The 18199-nt window shown below is 48.5% G+C and overlaps 1 protein-coding gene across 6 annotated transcripts in view; it reads left to right on the top strand.

Annotated features, from left to right (window-relative positions):
- Positions 1-2970: 2970 nt before the first annotated feature.
- The window catches only part of LOC144821867 (uncharacterized), a 299860-nt gene continuing 284631 nt past the window's right edge, over positions 2971-18199 (top strand). For all 6 annotated transcript variants that reach the window (XM_078679022.1, XM_078679024.1, XM_078679023.1 and 3 more), the window contains exon 1: positions 2971-3377. In XM_078679022.1, the coding sequence (XP_078535148.1) occupies positions 3221-3377 (157 nt within the window). In that variant the 5' untranslated portion in view covers positions 2971-3220. The remainder of the gene's footprint in view (positions 3378-18199) is intronic.

Genomic DNA, 18199 nt, shown 5'->3' with positions numbered 1-18199 from the left:
TAGGCCAGATGGGCTGCTGGAATTATTACACTCTATAATCCCAGCAGGCTCAGGGAACATGGTAGAAATTCATGTTTAGTATGCCTGAACTCAGAATAATAAAATACTTCTTTTAGTAAAGGTTATTTTAATATCCTGTGTTTGCAAATGCTACTTTTAGAAAGTTAGCATTTGCTTGCCTAACCATTTCAGCCCGCCTCTGCTTGGATGTGGATCTGACTGTCTGGTGTGTGTGAGTGACAGGGCTGGGAGTTGACAGGTAGTGATTAGCAGGAGGGCCCCTTAATGGGTGGTGGGAGTTTCCCCTGAATGATGCATCAGGCTGTGCTCTGCCACCACAATGCTGGCTCCGCCCTCCTGGGGAGCGACTGATGACTCAGCCTGCACCTGGCCCAGGAAGGACCGAAGCTTGTCAACAAAGTACTCAGGCCACTCCTGCCCTCTCAATGCCGGCTCCGCCCCCCTGGGGAGCGGCTGATGTGCCTGCCCTCACACTGAATGCAGAAGTCATAAGAACCCACAACAAGTACTCAGAGACTGAAGCAGTTATGCAGAGGCCCCCCTGGCCAGTGAGAACAAAAGAAACTGTGTATAAAAGTAGGAGCCCTGCTCCTTGTAAATTAGATCCAGTTTGCGCAAAGAAGAAGCTCTGCCTGAAGAGAAGGACCCTGGACGCTGCAAGGAGAAGTACTGACTCTGATCCCAAGAGACTGGCCTGTAGTGGGTGCCTTGCTGCTGAAGGAGAGCAGGAGAAGAAAGACTGAAAGACTTTGCTTTTATCCACCTTGTGCTGAAACTTTTACCAAGATCTCCAAGGGCTTGCTGTGAACTTGCCCCCTGACCAGCGCCCCAGGAACAGTGGGCGCTACCCTGTCCCCCTGGAAGAAGGAGCCGCTGTGAGCCAGCAACCTGGTCGGCACAGCTGCTGAAGGAAAGAGGAGCGCGCCGTGAAAGAATCCCTGCGCCCCTCCTACGAGGCCCTTGGCACCCCGACCCGCCGAGCACCGCATCTGCTAGCTGGCCGGCACCAGGTGACACCGAAAGGCCCAGCCTCGCTGGACTAATCACCGTCCCTACCGCCTGCCTAACTGCGAAGCACCGCAAGAACGGACTGAGCCAAGTACCCGCTGTGACCTGAGAGGCTTGTGTGTGCCTCACGCTGCTACCCGGGGCTCTGCCCCCCTTTTCCGGGACCTGAGGTGTGTCGCCGTCTACCCGACCCGCGCCGCAACGCCAACCTAAGAGCCAGAGCCGAGCCGCCGCTCGCTCCAACCTCGAGAGGAAGACACCGCGACGTGAACCGCCGAGCCGGCCTACACCCGACCCCTGCAGAAAGACAAAGGTACTGTTTCCCGTCCCGCGGTGCGAGCCGCTGTCCCACCTCGCTCGCACCGCCCGCTACTTCAGCCGAGCCCCCGGAGCCGCGCAGTGAGCGCTCCCCGGGCCCCCGCTCTCTCCCCTGACAGCCGCGCAGCGCGCTCGTCAGGCCGGCAGTGACTCCCCGGCCGCCGATCTCGCTAGAAGCGTGAGATCGGGCAGACCGGGTCCGATCGTGGGCGCAGAGAGGCCCTGGCTGAGTGAAGTTCTTGCTAAAGGAACGTACCAGGACTAGGGAAGAGTCCGCAACCCTTTTTGAAGCACCAGAACAATTCGTTAACGCTGATACAAAGACCTGTGGCATAATCAAAGAGTAACTGGAACCATTTTTCTTAAACTACGCAAAGACTGTATTTACAAGCCTGATCTAAAGATATATATATAAAGAAGATATTTTTACAGAAGTACCGTCTCGTGTCATTGTGTGGTGGGTTGATGGTCGTTGTGTGTGATGTTGCAAATGTTTAACCTTATGTACTCCAGAGTTTAGCCTAGACTGCTTGCGCCACACTACCTAAAGGGCGAGTAGGGGTTATTTCTGGGAGTAATCCTTTGCCCTGACTTAGAGGAGAGGGTCCCTGCTTGTCGCAAGTACAAACCTGCGCCAACCAGAGACCCCCAATTCTAACAGTCTCTATGCATCCCATGTAGTTGTTGCGCAGCAACCAAATCGAAAGGGTCTGTTGGGTCTTTCGATTAAAAACACGCGCGTAATGGACACGCGCGAATAGTGAACCAACTCCTCCCCCCTCCCTCCACCCACTTCCCGGTCTGCCATCCTGACACCAACTGTCCATCCTAATATATGTAGACTATTGTCTCTATGCATCCTTTCTTAATGTTGCAAAGTGAACCAACTCCTCCCCCATCTCTTCACCCACTTCCCGGTCTGCCATCCTGAGACCAACTGTCCATCCTAATATATGTAGACTATTGTCTCCATGCGTCCCTTGTAGTTGTTGCGCAGCAACCAAATCGATAGGGTCTGTTCGGCCTTTCGATTGAAAACACGCACGTATTGGACACGTGCGTATTCGAATCCACCATTGTGTATATATAAACACGCACTTAATCGAATCCAACGTTGTGTCAAAATTTCAAAGCAATCTGTGAAGAACTTTCGGAGATTTAGGATTTTGAACAAACGAACATTGACATTTTTATGTGTTTGTTCGGGCTTTCGATTAAAAACACGAGCATATTTGACACGCGCGTATTGGAATCCAATGTTGTGGATATAAAAACATGTGCGAATTCGAATCCAACGTTGTGTCAAAATTTCAAAGCAATCGGTGAAGTACTTTCAGAGAATTGCGATTTTGAACAAACTAACATTTACATTTTTATTTATCTATACTACTATTATAAAGTAGGAACTGGGAACCTTTGAGGCGGGTAAACTCGGGAACCACAGCGCCAATCCAAACACCCAATACATCATTGGAATTGGCAGGGTCTGCAGAGTGACATAGGCTATTTAACCCCCAAAAATATACGTTCTTTAAAAAATATACCTTACAAAAAAAATAGTCCCTTGGAAGTAGCGCCGGCCGTGTGCGCGAACGTGCTGACATCATCAGGAGCGTGAGGAGTACAGCCGTGTGGAGGAAAAGTAAAGACGGCACGGAACCGACATTTGGTTCACTGAAATGTGCGGAGTCTTCTTGTGCGTGCACTTCTGTTCAGCACGGGAGTGGAGTTTGGATATTTTAAGGCGCAGCGGTGACGCTTTTACACGCAACACCAGAGTTTGGGCCGTCAAATTTCAACCGCAAACTTCAAGGATTTGGTACGTGAGTGCCTCATTGGCGAGCCCCCAGACCTTCAAATTGAGAGGAGTAATATGCGGCACTGGCTGAGGTGGAGAGGAGGTTTTAACGCGAGGAAGTCGGGAGACATTCAGCGCGGGAGCTGTGATCTCTACATTAAGCATGGGGCCACGCTCAGCATATCAAAGGAAAGGATTTCTGGTTCTGGGCACCAGACAATGCATCGTCATGGTGAGGACTGTGGGGCTCTTATCGTTTTGTGGAAAGGCCTTCCCCGACCCTTGGGTTATTAACCGCTGTGCTAACCCTGGGATTTCATCTCACCATGTTTACCGCAAACGGATTTACAACTGAAAGGTGACATTTTTGCATATTAGCAGCATTATGCTGGAATGTGGCATTTAAAATACGTGATACTTGTCGGATCACCCCGTTTTTCGGTAACAACCCCTATTAGGTCAAATAAGAGTGGGACACAGACGGTTCCTTACAATTTATTTTCCCTGATTTGAGGAGTAACAATGCTATACTTTAGCTCAGATTGTCATTATGGCAGTGAGGCAGTGCGTGATTTTGACACATCAGGGGTCACATTGCAAGTAAATCAGAGTCCTTGAAAAGTCATTACCAATCAGTATTTAATAAAATGCTCAAGATTAATTGATGTTTAGCAGCAGTAACTAAAATTAATTGTTGATGTTTAAATATAGTGTCAAAAAATTGCTGCCACTTGTTCCTGTGAAATGAGTTATGCAATGTGTTCATGTAATTAGGATGACACTACATATTTACTTAGGCAGTTGAGAGCTTGGCTGTTTGTGGATGAGGCGAATAAAATACTCTTCAAAGCTTCCTTCGTATTTACTCTCTAATTATTATGGTAGACACTACACTTTTCACGCTGCAATGTCATTTGTATTCATGTGTCTCATTTGAGTTACTGCCAAACATGTAGTATTTATTTTATGTTATCTAATGAAGGATGTTTTAAAGGCACCTCCCTATTGAGGGAAATGCAGATTGAGAAAGGCTGCAAGACAGCTGAAACGCGTCTCTGTGATGTTTTTTATCTAGCGGGGTCGAGGAAGGCCCACGAAATTAAAGAGTTGGAATACTTACAGTCTTCGTGTGCATGCTCTTCTGTTCAGCACGGGAGTGGAGTTTGAATATATATATATATATATATATATATATATACTACTATTATAAAGTAAGAACTGGGAACCTTTGAGGCGGGTAAACTCGGGAACCACAGCGCCAATCCAAACACCCAATACATCATTGGAATTGGCAGGGTCTGCAAAGTGACATAGGCTATATAAACCCCAAAAATATATGTTCTTTAAAAAATATACCTTACAAAAAAAATAGTCCCCTGGAAGTAGCGCCGGCCGTGTGCGCGAACGTGCTGACATCATCAGGAGCGCGAGGAGTACAGCCGTGGGGAGGAAAAGTAAAGACGGCGCAGAACCGACATCCGGTTCACTGAAATGTGCGGAGCCGTGGGGAGGAAAACTAATTGGCGTTCGGCGTTCGGAGCACGGAAGAGAACGGCGGCAACAGTGGGGACGCGAGGTAAGGGACTTCCTGGAGCGTGAAAGATAATTCCTCACTTTGCACCTTAAATAAGTGTAAAATGCCAATGCCTCCGATACCCTCTTCGGGTGCAGTGCAACCGTTGCAACTCTCGAGTTGGGAGCTGTTTCCTTTAATATGGGCCCCGATAGAGAAAAAAGTCAACATAATGGAAGGACGGTCACTGAAGCAACGCAGCCTGGCAGCACATTCAAAGACGCAATGCCGTGTGAGCGTGGTGATTGTTTCCAGAGTAGTTTTGCAAAGCCTCTTTTGAAATAAAAGCAAGACGGAGGCGCGACACTGCGTTATTCAAGGTGGTCGTGTCCCCGCTGCTTAGTTTGTTATGGCATAATTTGGTGGCAGGCACAATTGCTGCACGAAATAAAAACTGTGACGGGTGTCAGTATTGCAGGGGGCCCTGAAGCAGCCTTAACGTCGGGGCGGCCGGGGGCCCAGAAGCAGCCTTTTGCTCCCGGACAATGTCGGGACGGGCTGCTAGTATTTAGAATAAAAGAATAAGAACTATAAGACAATATTAAAAATGGAGGAATTGCCCTCACATAGTGTCTATGAACAGCTATTATAGCGAAATACTTTGACTATACTACTTATTAGGTGTAATGTAAACATTGGTGTGCTCTCTTTTCGCTAAAAGTGCTTGTGATCTTTGTATGTTTTTCGCAAGATATAAACGCCTCTGGACCTTCTTTCAGTTTGGAATGTTCTGAGAGATAGAAAAGAGAAATTAGATTGCAGCACATGTGGGTCTTACACTTTTCCAGACAAAAGTACTTTCTTTAAAAGGAAAATGGAAAAGGGAGGAAGGGAGAGTGCAAAAAGTATCAAGAAAGGTCTATGTCCTGCTAATATATGTCCTTCTTTCCCAGATTCTATTTGGCTGCATCCTTCTTTTCAAGCTCTTCAGCTGCAAATGTCAGAATTGTTTTGCAGAAAAGTTGGACCGAAGACCCGCTGAGGCTATCTATCACAGCGGCTCTGCAGGTCCTGACTTGTGTTTCTCTTAAGATTGGCCTCAAGAGGATCTTCCTTAATTTATGTAAAGCCTGGCAGATGCATACTATTTGTAATAACAACTCTTCTCCGTTACCACAGAGACGCAAGTCCTGAGATGGCCATGTCCGTAGCCATTTTGGTGTAAGGTCTTTGGTCGAACAAGACCCCAGTCTCAGTAGGGGTAGTTTCCTCTTGTAGTGATCTATGAAGCATTCTTATAAGTAGGGTTGTTGTTTCAATGGTTTGTATGTTTGCATCACCGACCAGGCGCGACTTTTACCTGCAAGTAAAGCTTTGTCAGTTAGCAGTGACTCTTGTTTAGTTGCTTTGTAAGTAATTTGTTTAAAAGTGAGGTATGTCACTGGTGTATGCCAAGCTTCTTCCAGGTTTAATGATAAAAGTGCTTGTTTTAATATCTGACATATGGAATTCTTCTGCCTTGAGTCTTTGTTCCATCTCCTCCCAGCAATGGTGGGCTAACGTGTAATATTTGGCAGCCCTCATTCGCAAGTAGTATTTGGTCAGAACGCCTTGTCTAGCCTGTGTCTGGTTTGTAAGTCCATATTCCAGACGTTTCTGTGCCTGGGAGATGTGACGTTGGATTAAAGGCGGTTTTTTAAATAATCTAGACTGAGCTAGATTTCGTGTTTTGGAGTCCTTGGTATTCAGCATTTCCGAGCCATATGTTACAGAGGGCAGAAATTTAGCTGCTATTACCTGTAAAAGATGACTTGTTGAACTTCCGCTTAAATTTTTCTGCAGGGTTTTGAAAGCAAATAATAGCTGTTTTATTTTAGTTTGACCCAGGTCTAAGAGATGTTTGTAGCTTAATTGGCGATCTTGTAAGACACCCAAATATTGGTAATTACCCACCTGTTTTAAAGTGCTGGAATTTATTCTCCAAAGAAATATTGGTTGTTTTTTCAGAATGCTGGAAAAGCATAGTACATTAGATTTTTTTTTAGATTTATTGTTAATTGTGCATTAGAAATATACAGCGCAAGTTGTAAAATCAGCCGCAGCAAGCCAAGTGGAGTTTGAGAAAGTAGCACAATATTGTCTGCATAATGCAGACTCACTATTGGTGTTGTTCCCAGTTTTAGAGGATTGCCCTGAATGATGCAAAGGTTGCTCTCTAGGTCGGCAGTGTAGATGTTGAATAGGCAGGGTGCCAGCATGTATCCTTGCTTTAGCCAGTTTATTGTCAAAAATTTCTTAGTTAGGCTCCGGCCATCCCCTTCTTTATTTGAACCCAGGTATTCGAGTAAAAGTTGATAATTGCTCTTAATAGGTTAGGGGGAGCTCCCCAGGCTTATATTTTGCCCCATAATTTGGCTCTAGGCACTTTATAAATAGCTGCTTTAAGATCTAGAAAGCATGCATTGAGGATGTTTGAGTTATCGATTGTTTTCTTAGCTAGAAGAGTTAATGCTGATATATTTGTTAAGGTGCCCGCGCCAGCCCGGAAACCACTCTGTGCTTTTGGAATCAGGGTTTTACTGCTGACCCAAGTCACCAGATCTACCAGTAGATTGGATACATAGATCTTGGCCTCAACGACTATAAGAGCTATTAGCCTGTAATTATTTGGCTCTGAACGTGCCCCTGATTTGTGAATCAGTTGTGGAAGGCTACTTCTCCAGGGTTCAGGAATGCTCCAGGTCTTTAAACTGATGTTAAACATGGGGGATAAAACACGGGACCAAAATGTAGGATTTTGCCTAAACAAGGAGTTCGGAAGGCCGTTGGGCCCAGGGGCACCATCCGATCTCATATGATTTATTATGGTCATAACCTGCTTTGGTGTTATCTGGACTGATTCTTCTCTTTGCTCCTGGATGGCTGTCTCTCAACTTTCTTTCTAAATTTCGCTTCTTATGGTTTGAAATTTAGCTACAAATGATTTTTTTGGATCATCAGCTTGAGCTTCTACTAATGACAGAATGAAAATAGGATCTGGTCCCTTTTGCGTACTGAGGCTCCAGACTTCTGTTTTTATGTTTGAGCTGGGAATCAAGTTGTTCTCATTTGAGTTGTTGGTTAAACTGTCCGGACTATTTACTGGTGTGAAATTATATCTTGCATCAATATGTTCACTCCAAATTTGGTCTGACATATCCGAATTGAACTGCCGATGTTTGCCATTAACTATGAAATTTTATTTTGCCCAGAACTGTTGAGAATTTTTCAGCTTGCTTGCGTGGAGCATGGTGATCTCAAGTTTTTCCTTGTACGCTCGCTTAGCCGCCCTGGTTTTGTATTTTAGCTCCTTTTTTAAAATTTCTATTTTAATGAGGGTTTGTTGTGAAATGACCTTAGGTATGTGTTAAGGCGCGTTTTTAATGCCCGTATTTTTGGTGTATACCACTGCCCCCCTCTGTGTCTTGTTTTTTGGTGACTTCTGTGATTAATTTGGATTTTTTTGTTAATGTTCAATATGAAAGACTCCCAAGCCTTTAGGATGTATTGATCCTAGGCTGGAAGTGGTAGCAATAAGCAGCATGTCTCCATTATGTTGGTCATATTTTTTTTGTTCCAGGTTAGTCGTTGTAGCATTCGCCTGTTTCGACCTTTTTGGGGTGATAGTCAAAGTGAAGATCTGTGGATAATGGTCACTTTCAACCCGATTTTATTTATTTTTTTAAAATCTTTTTATTGTTTTCGAACACAAATAAAAAACGGAAGGATGGACCACAACATGTACATCATGCCCGGCTTTCATTGAGGAAGGAACAGTGACTGCATCCCAGCAAGTGAAACAAGTCATACATTCAATATTAACCAATGGCGCAAGATCCCTGCAATAGACCCACTGATCCAATGTCAAGCCCCCTCTGTATAATGTACAGCTAAGCTCAAAATGCTGGGCACCAGGTCTCCCTACAGTCCCACTGACAGACCCACCGATCCAATGTCAAGCCCCCTCTGTATAATGTACAGCTAAGCTCAAAATGCTGGGCACCAGGTCTCCCTACAGTCCCACTGACAGGTCCACCCTACCCGCCAACCCTTCCCCCCTCCCCACCCCGCCGCCGGCACAACATCCAAGAGACAGAGTGCAAACAGAATAGGATCACATTGTGAGGGTTTCAAAAGTGTCGTCATGCCAATCACCCCGTGCAGCTTTCCAAGACTCCCCGGGAAGAGGGGGTTGCCTCACATGCCGGCACTACAGTGATCAGGCCAGTATGTCCCGCTTGCCTCGGAATCAGTGGGTAAATCTGCCCTCTGGAGCTCCTCCACCAGAGCCTCCCAAGCGCGCGCCGCCTCCAGTGCCTTCTCGTTATGGGATCTATGGGCCTGCCGCAGCCTGACTGTGCTCTCGCTACTAGCCCACATGAGCAATGCCGCCTTCCACCTAGGATAACTGGGACCCACCGCCGCCTTCCAGCGAGATGTAATTTCCCTCTTAGCCAGCGAAAGGCCTAGATCTACAAATTTACTAGTTAATTTGGTCTTGCTGGTATGTGGAAACCAGTGTAGCAGGCAAGTCCCCTTGTCTGGAGTAATCCATCGCCCCATCACCTCACAAAGTAAACCCGTTACTTCTGCCCAGTACGCGCCCAACTGTGGACAATCCCACAGCATGTGCAGCAAGTCCGCGTCCCGCAGTCTGCACCGGGGGCACAACGCTGTGTCCACCCGGAAATACTGGTTTATTTCTGCCGGCGTAAGGTATGCCCTATGAAGAATAAAGAATTGGATCAACTGAAACCTAGCATTCCTGGTGCCCTTCCATGCCCTTTTGAGTATTTGGGCCCAGGCCGTGTCGGGTATGTCCCTACCTAAATCCGTCGCCCATTGCTCATGAAGCCTCTGCAACCGATGCAACCCGTCGCCTGTCATTCGTTTATACAAGCAAGTAACCGCCCTATAAGTGCCTGCTGCCATTACCACATACTGGCACGCCTCACTAGTCGGCGGTTCCGCGAGGCCCGCACCCCAGTGCTTCTGGATAGCAGCGACCAAGGCCGCGTGTAGGAGGAAATGGCCTCGCGGAAGACCAAAAGTCTCCTGCAGTGTACCATAAGGTAATAAGGCACCATCGGCAAACAGGTCACCAACCATCTGCAGGCCAAGGTCCTCCGATTCCACAAGGGCAGACCAGTCCCCGCCATGCGGGACGGCCGTGCACATACCCAACGGTATTTCCGGAGCATATGGGCGCTGCACCCCAATTCTGTTATGGAACCATTTCCAGCAGTGCCTTAAGGCGCACTCCGCCATCGACAAGTCAACAGTTCGCAACCTCTGTTGCAAGACCACGAAGGAAAAAACATGCCGTGGTACATCCGGCTCAGACTTCCTCTCCAGTCCCCGAAACTCCAACGCCACTGCTTGAGTGAGATGTTGGAATTGTGCGGCTAAATAATATAGTTCAAAATCTGGGACAGCAAGACCCCCTTCAGCCCTCAGTCGCATCAAAGTATCTAATGCCACTCTACGCCGCCCCGCGCCCCAGATGAAACCCCCCACCGCAGAGTGAAGTTGCCGAAAGATTGCTACAGGTATTCGTATTGGCAGGGTCCGGAAATAATACTAGAGCCGAGGCAGCGCCACCATCGTCAACAGTACCACTCGGCCCGCCACTGACAGAGGTAGGGTCCCCCAGAAATGCATACTACCCCTCAGACCCCTCAGCGCCCTTCTTATATTGCCGTCTAGAAGGTCTTCCTGAGTGTGATATACATGTACCCCCAAATAGGGCAGGCACCGAGGTTCCCACGTCAGGTCAGGTGGCAACGCAGGCGGGTCACACGTTAGAGACACTGGGAATACACAAGTCTTCGCCCAATTGACACGCAGGCCCGAGATGCCTCCGAATCGGTCAAGTAGGGTGCGTGCCCCCTCCAGGGCCTCGCCCGCATCCCTCAGAAACAATAGGAGATCATCTGCGTATAGTGATGTATAGTGCTGCTGTCCACGAAGTTGCAAGCCCCGTAAGGATCCCCCATCCTAGCTCGTGCCGCTAAAGGCTCTACTGCTAGGGCAAAAAGCAACGGAGAGAGCGGACAGCCCTGTCTAGTGCCCCGCCCCACTGGGTAGGAGGAGAAAACAACTCTACCGACCCGCACCTTAGCGGTCGCCGAGGAATACAATATCTCCGTCCAACGGACATACCCTTCACCAAGACCGAATGCTTTCATTACAGAGAACAAATAGGGCCATTTCAGGCTATCAAACGCCTTGGCAATATCGACCGAAAAGACCATTGCTTGCCCCTCCGCCCCGCAATCGCCATCTAAGATCCCTATCAACCTAATTATGCTGCTGGCGGTATTTCGAGTCAGAATAAAACCGGCCTGATCCGGATGGACCAGCTGTGTCATGAAGGGGAGGAGTCTAGTAGCCAACACTCGGCTCAAGATTTTGTAGTGCGTGGTGAGCATAGACAGAGGCCTATACACAGCTGGGTCAGTTGGGGACTTCCCTGGTTTAAGAAGCGGAACTATAACAGCCTCCCTAGTGGACGTCGGTAATACCCCCGCTGCCTGGCCTCTTTATACATTGCCAGCAACCTGGGAGCGAGAAGGTCAATATACGCCAAGTAAAACTCAATAGGAAGGCCATCGCTGCCCTGATTTTTGTTGCGCGCCAGCTGTTTAATGGCGCAGCGTATTTCAGTTAATGTGATATCTCGACCAAGAGATTCCGCGTCCTCCACCTCAACAGTAGGTAGCTCTAGCCCTTCCAAAAACAGTAACATATCCGCTTCCCCAGTCTGCAAGTGGCTCGTGTAGAGGTCCGCATAAAAGGATCGAAAGCGATTGTTTATTTGATGCTGCGTATACTCCAAATGTCCCGTGGACGAAGTCAGCGCCAATATGGGTACGCATCGAGGAAGGGGGTCAGCCAGCCAAGCTAGCAGCATGCCCACCATATCCCTTTCAGCGTGGGCACGGGCCAAGTAAGCTCTATGATCGAAACACCGTAAGCGCTCCACTATCACCGCCACCGCTTCCTTCCGAGACTGAACCGTATCACCCGTCCCGGACCCCACCGAATGGGCCCTTTCCGCCTCTCTAAGGGCAAACTCGCCAGCCTCGACCTCCTGCAATAATAGCTTCCTCACTCCCACCCATTTGGCAATACATATCCCGTGAACCACCACCTTAAATGCGTCCCACTCCACGGCCGTCGTCGCGGCAGTGCCCGTGTTCTCCGCAAAATATTGCTGCACCCCAACTTCCAAATCCGCACGAAAAGCCTGATCCTCCAACATCTCCGGACGTAGTTTCCAGGTCGGGACAATAGGGCGCTCCGCCACCCAACAGAAACTTACCAACAACGGGTTATGGTCCGAAATGGTGCGTGATAAGTATTCGCTACCAATCGCCAACGATACCAAGCCAGGACTACACAAAACCACATTCAGACGCACATGCAAGTTATGCAGAGCCGAAAAATAGGAGTAATCCCTATCGTCTGGGTGCTGCGCTCGCCACACATCAATAAATCCCCAGTCAGCCTGCCACTGGGACCTGACCATTGCCAATTTGTGAATCGGAGCCGTGGGCAATGGAGGGGGGACCTGTCCATAGTCACGTCCGATACAGAATTAAAGTTCCCTCCCATCAATACAGGGTACCTGAAAAAATCTGCAAGGGCAATAGACAGAGTCTCCAGATAGGGTGCCTGTTCCACATTAGGGGCATAAATACTGCAGAGGGTCACTGCCCGCCCATAAAGGCGTCCCCGAACCGATACATAGCGACCCTCGGTATCTATCAGGTGGCCAGTCGCCTGAAAAGAGACCCCAGCCCTAATCAAGATCAACACCCCTCTAGCGAATGCCGAGTACATAGTATAGTAGAGCTGTCCTCGCCATCTGCGCTGCAGCGCCAACCTCTCCGCCTTGGTCAAAGGAGTCTCCTGCAGGAAAGCTATCTGAGCGCCCCTACGCACCAAATAGGAATGGACCTTGTACCTACGCTGCATGGAGTGCAATCCCCGAACATTCCAGGTCATGCATTTCACGTCATGCAATGGACCCATAACGAAACCGTTAACAACCCAGGGAGCGCTCCTCCCCCTTGGCAACCAGGTGAAGAGCACCCAGCACAAATGTTTAGAACAGAAGAACTCCACATCCCCCTGTAGTCGCGCTGGCAGGCATGGTCCCCCAAACAAAACAATCCCATTCCCCAATAATCCCACCGCATCCACAACAAAGCCCTCCCCCCCCCCCAAGAACAGGCACCTTCAGAGTGAATCCCATCCAAACTAGCCCAACCACGTGCCTCAAGCAAAGTTAAGGCAGACTAACTGAAACCATCCGGTGGGGGGTGGATAGAGCTCAGCAAGTTGCCTGTGGAAAATCAGAACCATTCCCTCAGTCCGCTTCAGGGCGCCCAAAAAACTCACACAATGCCCCCCCCCCGGATCTCCCTCCCCAAACTGCAGATTCTCCCTCCCGTTTCAGAAACCCTATCCGGGGCCCATCAAAGCATACACTCAACGTACCATAGGAATCCCCCAGCAGCAATAAACATCACAGGGCACCCAGTCCCACAAATGGTGCAAGGTCTACTCATCAATCAGTCCGTTCGCCGTACCCGGCGTGACCACCGGCAAGTGAATACTGTCCAAGGCAGAGGATTCCGCCTCCAAATGGTCCTTATCGCTTCCCAAGTCCGAACCCATCGGCAAGGTCCTCAACAGATCTCCGGATAGCGCCGTCACCGCATCCAGTACTCCCCTGCGTTCTACCGCCGTTTGTGAGGTCGATGGCTTCTGCAGTCCCCGCCGCTGCAGTCGCTGGCATCTGCAGGGCTGGGAGTCCCTAGCCAATTCCGCACCTCCACCTCCTGATCGTCCTTGCCGGCCCTGTATGATTCCAGCCAGGCCCATGCTTCTTCCGGGGTGTCGGGAAAACAAGTTTTCCCATCCAAGGCGATGCGCAACCTGGCCGGGAAGAACAGAGAGTACTGGATCCCTTCTGCACGCAGTTTTTCTTAACAGCCTGGAAGGACATGCGGCGCCGCTGAGTGTCGAGTGAATAGTCTGGGAACAGTGTAACACTACTGTTGTCCATGTGGAAAGGGCCGTCCTGTCGAGCCTTCTGAAGGAGCAGGTCTCGGTCCCTAAATTGCAGCAGCTGCGCCACCACCGGCCGTGGAGGCCGCCCAGGCATCGGAGGTCTAGCAGGGTCACGGTGAGCTCGCTCCAAAGTGTAGAAGGATGACAACCCTTCAGGGGCCACCACCGTTCAGAGCCAGTCCTCCAAGTAGCTCACCATGTCCGACCCCTCTATCTGTTCCGGCAGCCCCACCACTCGGACGTTTTTCCGTCGATTCCTTCCTTCCGAGTCCTCCGCTCGCCGCTCCAGCGCCGCTATACGGTCAAAGGCACTCGTCATCGACGCAGTTTGCGCAGTCTGTGCGGGCACAAGCTCCTGGATCGAAGTCTGAACTTGCTTCCCTCAGTCCGACAACTTCGAGTGATCTGCACGCAACCGGCCCAATCCCGTTTCCACCTGCGCAATATCCTGCTGGAGGGCAGTACGGAGTCCGCAATGGCTGCCAGTATCTTATCCAGCTGTTGTTGAAGCCCTGGGGCGTGTGGCAAACCCTGCGCGTCCCTGTCTTCCTGGGGCGGCAAGTCGGCATCAGAGGTCTGCTGATTCCCCTCCTTCCTCGCCCGCGGTTTGACCATGATGGCACCCGATGAGGCCCTCCGAGACCCTGCACCATGGGGACCCCCAGCTTGCGCCAGGCAATCCCAACATTCAGCCCACAGCTGCCGTCCTCGTGGTGATGCTCTGGGCCAAAGGACACCTGGCAGCGACCAACAGGTCCGCCTCCCCCTTCCTCAGCAGCGTCGCCCAGGAGCCTCTCAGGAAGATGGCGCCGCCATCTTACAACCGCCCTCGTGTTCAGCACGGCCCTGGAAAGTGCTCCACTGATCCTGTGTGCACCGTCTCCGTGCACCGAGATCCTCCCGGCTGCTCTCCCATCGGTCCCCGGTCCTCGTGGTTACGTGGGGTGGTCCCAGGGGGTCAAATAACAGGATAAATGCCGGGTCCCTTAGCAAAGCTCGGCGCTCACGTGACCGGTCGCTTCCGCATCCAAGCCATGCCCCGTCACTTTCAACCCGATCATGGATATGGAAATCCAATATATACGGAAATAGATCGGAGTCTGCTAGCATGAAATCGATTGTTAATCCCCTTTTTCTTGTGACCCTCGTAAGTGCTGCTGGGCTATCCAGGGGGACACTGCCATTTAACGTGTGTAGAAAGAGATCAGCCAGTTTAGCTGCTCATTTTTTCCCAATAGTATCCTGTCTGCTTCGGTTGCCATATCTTGGCTGTAGAAAACTCGCAAAGTTTCTCTCGTGACCTTGGATTAGATTCATATTAAAATCACCTGTCATTATCATGTTGTCATTTGGATAGGTGTTGTTCAGCATTTTTGTTTGTCGCAATTAGTTGCTTGATTTCTTTCCCCTTATATTTTCCAGCCGGGTGCATATAAATATTTAAAATTAATAGTCCAATGGAGGGTGGAAGGTCGACTTTGGTACATTGCATCCATGTGGATTCAAGATCGATGCGGATGTCTTTCCAAAGGAAATCAGTGGATATAAAAGGTAGATAGCCCTCCTATTGCCCTGCAATAGTGTGCCTCCTTTTGTGCTGAGACCAAGTGTTCTTTATAGCCCACTAATGGCGAGTATGTTATGTTGTTTTATGAACTCCACAAAATCTTCTTCTTCTAGCTTGCAGCTTCGGCCATTCACGTTCCAGGAGCAGATCCTACAACCCTGCACTTTGCCTGGCGATTTGCTTAGTTTAATTCATTGTTCACCCGGCTGCCTTAAAACCGATGTCACTTGGGGGCTCCCATCAGGTTTGGTTTCTTCTCGTTGTGCGGTAGTGAATGTGATTTGCATGAGAAAGTGACCCTCTGCTACCGTGATGCTGTTATGGTCCAGACCTTTTGCACATTTTAGGAGGCTCTGTTTCTGTCCTTGTTTCTGTGATGGGCTGGGATACAGCAGGGGCTCCACCTTTTTTATCTCTATGCCCCAGTTGGAAAATTCCTTCCTGTGCTGCAGAATCTGGTCTGTGAAACTGTTTTTGATCCAGGTTATAATTGTGGAGTCTGCACCTGTTTGGTAGGGATTTTGTTTGAACTCAATTCTTTATAGGCCACTAGATTTTATATGACACAGGGATGGTAGTTCTTCTAGAAGTTTTAGTATTGACCCTCTTTTCAAAATGTCGTGTGGCCCCCTCAAGCTATATTCCGGGATTAGTTCAACTTTGTTATTTATGGTGTACCGTGTAGAATCTGTTTAACATTTTTTCCCCCCATTGCTTGGTTTGGCTGTTACTGCCCGAAATGAGTTGTGTTCCGGGGGTGCAAAGTTAGATTGTTTTTTGGAACTGTTACTTTTGTGGCTACTAGACTTTGCAGCTGGCGTGGCCTCAGTTGTTCTCAGCCGATATTCCCATTTTTTCCCACCTTTAGGATTTGTGCGCTTCTCTGAAACCGCTTGACTGCTTGTGGAGATCTCATCTGTTGTAGGAGAGTGTATACTTTCTATATGTCCTTGGGAGACAACTGTGCTTTTTTTTGTGTGCAGGGGCTAGGTAATTTCAGTTCTACTTTCCCTGCCAGAGGGTTAAATATGCTGTACATTTTCTTTGTTTGTTGGCTTGTACTGCTTCGTTGGTTTGGGCCATCTGGAATTATTGCCTCCTTTAATGTGAGATTATAAAATGGCGATGTCCCAACTTTTTGCCTTGTTATCTTCGGAGGCATCATCCTTTATCATTTCCGTGTTGTTGGTGTCATTGAGGTTATGCTTGTTTTTTTGAGGATGTATTGCCGGCAGCCCCAGGTTCCTTAGTTTGCTTTTTCTTGCCTTTCTCAGACGTTTTCTTTCCCTCTTCGTTAGGGAGGTTGACAAATTAAGTTGATTGGGGCTTATATGGTCTGCTGTTTGTTAAGCTATGTTTAGTGGTGCCACCTCGTCTACTCCATGGTGGACTAGTTCGATTGGATTGACTACCATCCTAGCGTCGTCTATAGTGGAAATGCTTGGCTGTTCTAGGGTTGCTGGTCTCTCTTCATTGTTTGAAGGGCTATTTGCTCTGCCACATCCCCCCTGACTGTCTTGTTCAACTTGATCATCTCTTGCCTGTCTGATGCTTTTGATAATCTCTTTGGAGGATTTCTTGACGGCTCCCAACATCTGTGACATCAAAGTTGGAACTGTTGCCAGTTGATTGATTATTTCGGGGCAGTGGCAAGTTTGATATGTACTGTCCTAGTAGAGTTGAACCCTCCTTATCATTGTGTTGAGGTTTGTATGTTAGTTTCTATCCCCTGTAAGTGGATGGCCAAGATGTTTAACAGTGTCGTTTGTCGGTATGATATGTAATTGCTTTACCAATCGTTTCTAAGGTGTTTAGTAATTGGGGCCATATGGAAGCCATTAGGGGACTCTTCAATACTTCCACATGTGTTTGAGTTAATTGAGGTGAGTAATCAAGATACTTGGAATACTCCGTATGAAAGTTTTTTCGCACGACTGTTCGCACGACTGTTTTCTCCTTTGGGGGTGTTGGTTGCAATGGCCCCTACCTGTGCCGGACTTGGCTCATTCATTTCTAGTGACGAGCACCCACATTTTTTTATGTAAACTATGTTGTTTGCATCATGTAAGTTGAGGATGGGGTTTATGATGTCTAATGTCGGGATGGAGTTTCTATATTTTTCCACCATGTTGTCCTGTTCCAGTAGATGAAGCTCTGTTGTTAGAAGGGGGAAGTGAACCATAGTAAATGTGTTTGGGGTTTGCTCCCGTAGATCTTGATTACATTTTTGATTTTGCAGAGATTACCCACTTCAATGTCTTTGGTTAGCAAGTTTTGGGATGTCCAATGGCTTTGCTGGTTAAAATCAAGGACACAAATTATGTCAGGCTCCTTGTGGGCAAGGACACAGGCCAGCTAAAGATGTTTGTCTTGTTGGGCCTGGGGGAATGACAATCATGAAGGTGGGTCTAATACTTTGGGTGTTTGTGACCTAGTATTTTGGCCTTCTGGCCCAAGAAGACAGGTGTCAGTTCCCTGACAGACAGAAAAGGTAAACATATTTTAGGTCTTCTAGTGTTAAAGCGCGAGTGACCTGTATGGGGCTGAAGAAAACCCGACATGGTGAGTGTTGTTTTAAAGATGTGGGCACGGATTCATGACTGGCCTGCCCTTTGTTCAGTGGCACAAAATAGGAGTCTGATATTCGTGTAAAACTGAAAACCAGATCGCCGGCCATATACCACATGTGCATTACTACCACAAAGCATGGCATTTGTAGCTTTCAGATCTAGCACACATTTTCAGATATGCTTTTTGGAAAGGGGGTAAAATATTGTCATCCTTTATTTTCTCTGAAGAACAAACAATATGCTGCTAAGGATATATTAAAAACTCACCAGTGCTGACTTTCTGC

The sequence above is a fragment of the Lissotriton helveticus genome, chromosome 2_2 (genome assembly GCF_964261635.1).
Source record: "Lissotriton helveticus chromosome 2_2, aLisHel1.1, whole genome shotgun sequence".
Lineage (NCBI taxonomy): Eukaryota > Metazoa > Chordata > Amphibia > Caudata > Salamandridae > Lissotriton > Lissotriton helveticus.
Note: the sequence above shows the minus strand (reverse complement) of the source record. Positions and strands in the feature narration are given on the sequence as shown.